The following is a 6,261-nucleotide window of genomic DNA, read 5'->3' as shown; positions in this document are numbered from 1 at the left end:
TACCACACCCAGCTAATTTTTCTATTTTCTGTAGAGGTGGGGTCTTGCCATGTTTCCCAGGCTGGTCTTGAACTCCTGAGCTCAAGTGATCCTGTCAGTCTCCCAAAGTGCTGGGATTACAGGCACGAGCCACTGCACCTGGCCTATTTTGTAATTTTCTAAGCCAGATTCCACATGGCCACGTTTACTGGGGAGTGGGGGCGGGATAAATTCTGGCTGTGTTGCCCAGGCAGGAGTGCAGTGGTGCAATTATGACTCACTGCATTCTCAACCTCTTGGGCTCAAGAGATCTTCCCACCTCAGCCTCTTGAGTAGCTGGAATCACAGGCATGCACCACTACACCCAGCTAAGGTTTTCTTTTTCTTTTTGGTAGAGATGGGGTCTCAATACGTTGTGTAGGCTAGGTTCGAGCGATACCCCTGCCTCCGCCTCCCAGAATGCTGGGATTACAGGTGTAAGCCACCATTCTCAGCCTCACATTGACATTTATACAGTGCTGATGGGTTAATGCCACTCTCAAACTTTAAAACATTCATGGTTCTGCAAAGCTCTGAGGATACATTCTAACTCTAAACTTTGGCTTTTCTTTTCTTTTTCTTTCTTCTTTTTTTTTCTTGAGATGGAGTCTTGCTCTGTCACCCAGGCTGGAGTGCAGTGGCATGATCTCGACTCACTACAACTTTCATCTCCTGGGTTCAAGCAGTTTCACTGGCTCAGCTTCCCAAGTAGCTGGGATTACAGGTGCCTGCCACCACGCCCAGCTAATTGCTTTGTATTTTTAGTTTCAACAAGATTTCACCATGTTGGCCAGGCTGGTTTTGAACTCCTGATCTCAAGTGATCCGCCCCCTCGGCCTCCCAAAGTGTTAGGATAACAGGCATGAGACATTGCGCCTGGCCAACTTTGGGTTTTCAAGACCCTTCAAGATTCTGGCTTCTAATAACCTGACCTCATTTCTTGTGTCACTATTGGAACTTCATGCTCTGGCTATCCTGCACATACTTTTCCAAACATGCACATTTCTACTGGCCTCTGGTTGCAAATACTGCCAATGCCTTCTGATCTTTCACACCTTAATTTAGATGCCATTTCATGATACAGCAGGAAGGTTTCATGGCACCATCATTATGTATGTAAATGACTGTTACTTGCCTGTCTTCCTCATTAGACCAGAAGTTCTTTGAGTGCAGGGGCTATGTCTTGTTCATTTTTGTTTCTCCAGATAGGGAAGAAAGACATTCCATTGATAGCTGATGATTTTAACTTTGAAAGATGTCCTCTTATAGGTGCACCTCCCTCCAGCCTTGAACTTCTGTAACTTGTCTTCTGCACTGCTCCAGGATGATCTTTAAGAAATGCAAATCAGACCACGTTGCTTTTGATAAATCTTTCAGCAGCTCTCTACTGCTACCTTTTCTCAATCCTAGACTCTGGGACTGGACTGAGGCTGATTCCATCCTAGCCTTTACGATACATGTGATCCAGGCCTAGGCCAAACATAACATCTCATTCTGTTGGCCATAGTGACTGGTTTGGAAATGGACATGTTAACCAATGAAAGTTTTGCTGGGATTTTTGAGAAAGTGATTCTTCTCAGATCTTGCTATTATATGAGGCCCAGGGTTGAGGACAAAACAATAGAAGGTAGAGCCCAGCTGTGGAGGGATCTTGAATCCTGATTACTTTATTTGATCTTTATTTGATCTGTGACCTCAGTAATCCTGAAGCCAGCCTTACCTTGTGATTTCAGCTTGTGCAATTGAATACATTTCTTTGCTTGCCTAAGCTAGATGGGTCAAGATTTCTGTTATTTCATTTATTTATGCATTCATTAAACAAATATTCATTGAACTTCTGCATTGTTCCAAACACTGTTGTAGATGTTAGGGAGAATGCAGTGACAATGTAGACAGTCTCTATGATATGGTTTGGCTGTGTCCCCACCCAAATCTCATCTTGAATTGTAATCCTCATAATCCCCACAGGTTGTGGGAGGGACCCAGTGGGGGGTAATTGAATCATGGAGGTGGTTATCCTCATGCAGTTCTTGTGATAATGAGTGAGTTCTCACGAGATCTGATGGTTTTATAAATGTCTGCCATTTCCCTTGCTGGCAACTCATTCTGTCTCGTGCCGTCCTGTGAAGAGGTGCCTTCCACGATGATTTTAAGTTTCCTGAGGCCTCCCCAGTCATGCAGAGCTGTGAGTCAATTACACATCTTTCCTGTATAAATTACCCAGTCTTGAGTATTTCTTCATAGTAGTGTGAGAACAAACTAATACACTGTATTTTAAAGGGGGTATTGAAAGAGACCTCACTGATCCATATCTTACAAAAGAACACCATAATATCCATAATCTATCTCATGCCTATCTCTCCGGCTAAAGCTAAATTCAGTCTTGACCATGCTGAATCTGAAGTACCCACGTATCTTATCATAACGCAATGGTTGTCCATCTCTGAAATCACAAACCTTAATATTCCATTCTAACCACATTTTTATATGCTTTTGCCTCTTGGTACCTTCATCCCCTTGCTTGTCAATAATCATTTATTTACTTCTTTTTATCCACTTCATCACACACCCATTGCCTCCCTGGCTCAACTTTGCCCTTAGAGGGCAACATAGACCTGCAGGACATCTCTTTAGTAACCTTCCAATTACCTCAGCTTCTCTGCTGTGTTAATTTCCCTCTGTCCTGCTCTCAAAAAACCACAATGCTGTGTCAACATGACCGTCCACCAACTATGATCCTCCTGTTTTTCAGAGCATAATTAAGGGAAAACACAGAACATGAAGATTAGTGTTATGATAAATTAATATCTCCCAACTCTACGGTGTCTTCAGGGCTGCCTAGATTCTTTCCATGTGTTTCTAATCAACAACTTCCTGCATTTCATTTCAGCTGCTATTTCAGTCCTTTGCTTTTCTATACAAAACCCCTCCATGATAATCAACTCTAATTCTAACTCATTAATTATTTAACAAATACACATTCAGAACTTGCTATCTAATAGGAATCATGATGCATTTTGAGTCACGGTGATACACAAGGGAAACAAGTGATTACAAACGTGCTGATGTTTGTAAAAGGGAACGAGGAGACAGGGTGCTGAGGTGGTACTTAACCTGAGGATGTGGACTATTTAGAAGGAGGTTGGAGAAGGCTTTCCTGAGGAAGTAAAATTTAATAGCAAAGGAAATATTCCCGGGAACAGAAACAGCATAGAAGAAGGGCCTGAGGTGAAGAAATGGTAAAAATCCAGTACGGCTGGAGCATAGAGCTTGAGGAGAAAGCGGCATGAGGCAATGCTGGGGAAGGCCATTCTTTCCTTCCTTCATTGATTGTGATATTCATCCAGATATTCACTGGGAGCTTGTAATGTCCCCAGCACTATTATCTGGGCTGGGGATTTGCGAGTCACAGCAGATGCCCTCAAGGGCTTGCTCCTATTCCATTGCATCTACTATTTCTGTACATTCTGGCCCAACATCTGCTTGCATTTGCCAGCACTTGGTTTCTTTGCCTGAGGGCTTTCTTTGGCTGCTGGTGTGACTCTGCCAACATCTAAGGTGGGCTGGAGTGCTGGGAAATTAAAGTTCTCAAGGCGTGACCAACAGGAGTGGTCAGATAGAAACCCCAGTCCCCTTGCCTCTTGCAGAAGAAGATCTCTGAGGTGTTTCTTCCACACTAAGTTTCCCCTTGGGATGAGATGGCAGTTGCCCTCAGTGGTTCCCTGTTTAAATACTTTCTACCTTTCAGATTCTCTCCCCGTTTCTTTCCTACTCTCTTACATTCCCTCCTTCACCCTTAGAGAGCAACCTAGACCTACAGGGCATCCCTTCAGTAGCTCTTCCAATTACCTCAGCTCCTCTGCCATGTTAGTTTCTCTCTGTCATCCTCTCAAAAAACTACAATGCTGTGTCAACATAACTGCCCACCATCTATGATCCTCCTCCTGTTTTTCAGAGCATGATTACAGAAAAACACAGAACATGAAGATGAGTGTTATGATAAATTAATATCTCCCAACTCTACTGGGTCCAAATTTTCTTGAACCACCTCCCAGATAAACTCCTTGCATTGAATCCTTTGGATTTTGTGAAATCTGAATGAAGACAGTGGTAAACAAGATGTATGAGGTCCCCACCTTCATGACATTTAGATTCCACAGAGGGATACAGACAATGGAAACCAAAATAAACGAGTTATTTTCAGCTAGAATTTATATGATGAGTAAAGTAATTCAGGGCAATAGAGTAGAAAGTGCCTGGCATAGCAGGGAGGTAGGGGCCAGGGAGGGTGGGCTGCATAGATTGGGTGTTCAGAGAAAACTAGGTGGGTGAGGCTCTATGCGTTCTTCCTCCTGTTGCCTCTTCTTGCTTGCATGGCGGTACTATGCCAGTTCTTCCTCCTTGAAGCCGTTGTCTTCCCTTGGCTCTGATGATGTTCATCTCTTGTGGTTTTTCTTCTGATTATTCTGGTTATTATAACCCTATCCTCTCCAGTAACTTTTCATCCACCTAAAATCATAAATGTCAGGATTTCCCAAGGTCCTTTCTTGTTCCTTTTCTTTTTTTTTTTTTCAAGTCAAAATTCTTTTATGACAATAAAACAATCACATATTTAATATAAAAAGAAATGCAGAAAATGGCTCAGGGTTGTATTAAAAAAAAAAATCCAGGTTGTGCAGGTTGCTGTATTTACATCTGGGAGCAGAGCTGTCCCCACATCAGGCACAGCAGCTGCACTTCTCCGACGCCCCTTTGCAGACACAGCCCTGGGCACACTTGGCACAGCCCACGGGGCAGCAGGAGCAGCAGCTCTTCTTGCAGGAGGTGCATTTGCACTCTTTGCACTTGCAGGAGCCGGCGCACGTGCAGGAACCACCAGTGGCGCAGGAGCAGTTGGGGTCCATTTCGAGCCAAGGAGATGCAGATGCTGGAGCTCCCACCGGTAAGGCAAAAACGCAGTCAGGCAGTTGGAAAGTGCACTTTCTTGTTCCTTTTCATTCTCCCTTTGATGGAATCAACATCTCATGGAGATGATTCTCAAATTTATATCTATTGTGAAACTCTTTACTGAATTCCAAGTCCAGATATCCAACCATCAATTGCATATCTCTTCCTAGATGTTCCACAGATGCCATAAACTGAAAATATCCAAACCCAATGTAATATTTTACTCACCCCCCAAAACTGGTCTTCATCTTAAATCCTTTGTGTCAAAGGATAGCATCACCCACATCCAAGTAGTCAGCAAGACTTTTTTATTCCTTCTTAAATTCTATTCCATCATCTCCATTGCCATTGCCGATCAATGTTCAGGACATCATTAAAAGACTTTACCTGGATTACTACAACAGCCTTTAAACAAACCTCTCGTTCCTCCCTCTCCCATCCATCCTCTCCACGGCAGACCAAAAAATAGTTCTAAAATTCAAATTTGCCTATGTCATTGTTATGCTTAAAATTTATTCAGGGGATCCCATCAACTTCAGATAAAGCTCGGGCTCCATAGCATCACAATCAAGATGCTGCAAGATTTTCCTCTTGTTTTTCTCCCCAGTCTTATCTCAGCCCTCCCCCGTCATGTTGTTTTGTGCCTCTGTGTCATTGCATATGCCTTTCCCTCCCAAGCTTTGATGTCTGGGTTATTCCTAAGTATTCTGAAAGACTTGACTCAAGCATTTCCACTTCTATAAAGGTTTCTTGACCATCCAAAACAGGAAGTGATTCTTCCCATCAAGTCCCTCAGCTCCCTGACTGTGGGATTATCTATAAATCTATATGTCTATAGTACATGTCATGTTTTGCTCTTTGTCTATTTCTGTCACTAACCTCTGAGCTCCTTAAAAGCAGGTAATGGGTTATTTATGTCTGTATCAGTGCCGAATACATAGACATGTGCAATCAACCTTTGCCAAATGAATTAATAGTGTGGATTACTCCATGTGCAGGTCTGGGATAACATATGACCCAACCTTGAATATTTTCCCTAAATCATACTATAAAAAGTTCCATTTGACATAAAAATGCAAATTGTTTATAAAGATCACTCACCCTGTTCCTTAAACCACCCAGACCTTTGTCTGTTCCCTGAGACAAAGTGCTTCAAAAGCAGATGCTTTCACATTAACCAGCCCAGTCCCTGCACTTGCTATAGTTTATAACAGAGGGAGCTGTGATTTCATCTTTGAATTCTGTTACTTTTGTTCCATTTATGTGCTTATATTTTAGACAACAGAATGGAGAGGA

The 6,261-nt window shown here is 42.7% G+C and overlaps 1 protein-coding gene across 1 annotated transcript; it reads right to left on the bottom strand.

Moving 5' to 3' along the window:
• Positions 1 to 4,594: 4,594 nt before the first annotated feature.
• Positions 4,595 to 4,942, bottom strand: LOC139357380 (metallothionein-1E). The gene has a single exon (XM_071073974.1). It carries the CDS (start codon positions 4,920 to 4,922, stop codon positions 4,737 to 4,739), a length of 186 nt encoding a protein of 61 aa, XP_070930075.1. The 5' UTR covers positions 4,923 to 4,942; the 3' UTR covers positions 4,595 to 4,736.
• Positions 4,943 to 6,261: the final 1,319 nt, after the last annotated feature.

The sequence above is a fragment of the Macaca nemestrina genome, chromosome 12 (genome assembly GCF_043159975.1).
Source record: "Macaca nemestrina isolate mMacNem1 chromosome 12, mMacNem.hap1, whole genome shotgun sequence".
Classification (NCBI taxonomy): Eukaryota; Metazoa; Chordata; class Mammalia; order Primates; family Cercopithecidae; genus Macaca; species Macaca nemestrina.
Note: the sequence above shows the minus strand (reverse complement) of the source record. Positions and strands in the feature narration are given on the sequence as shown.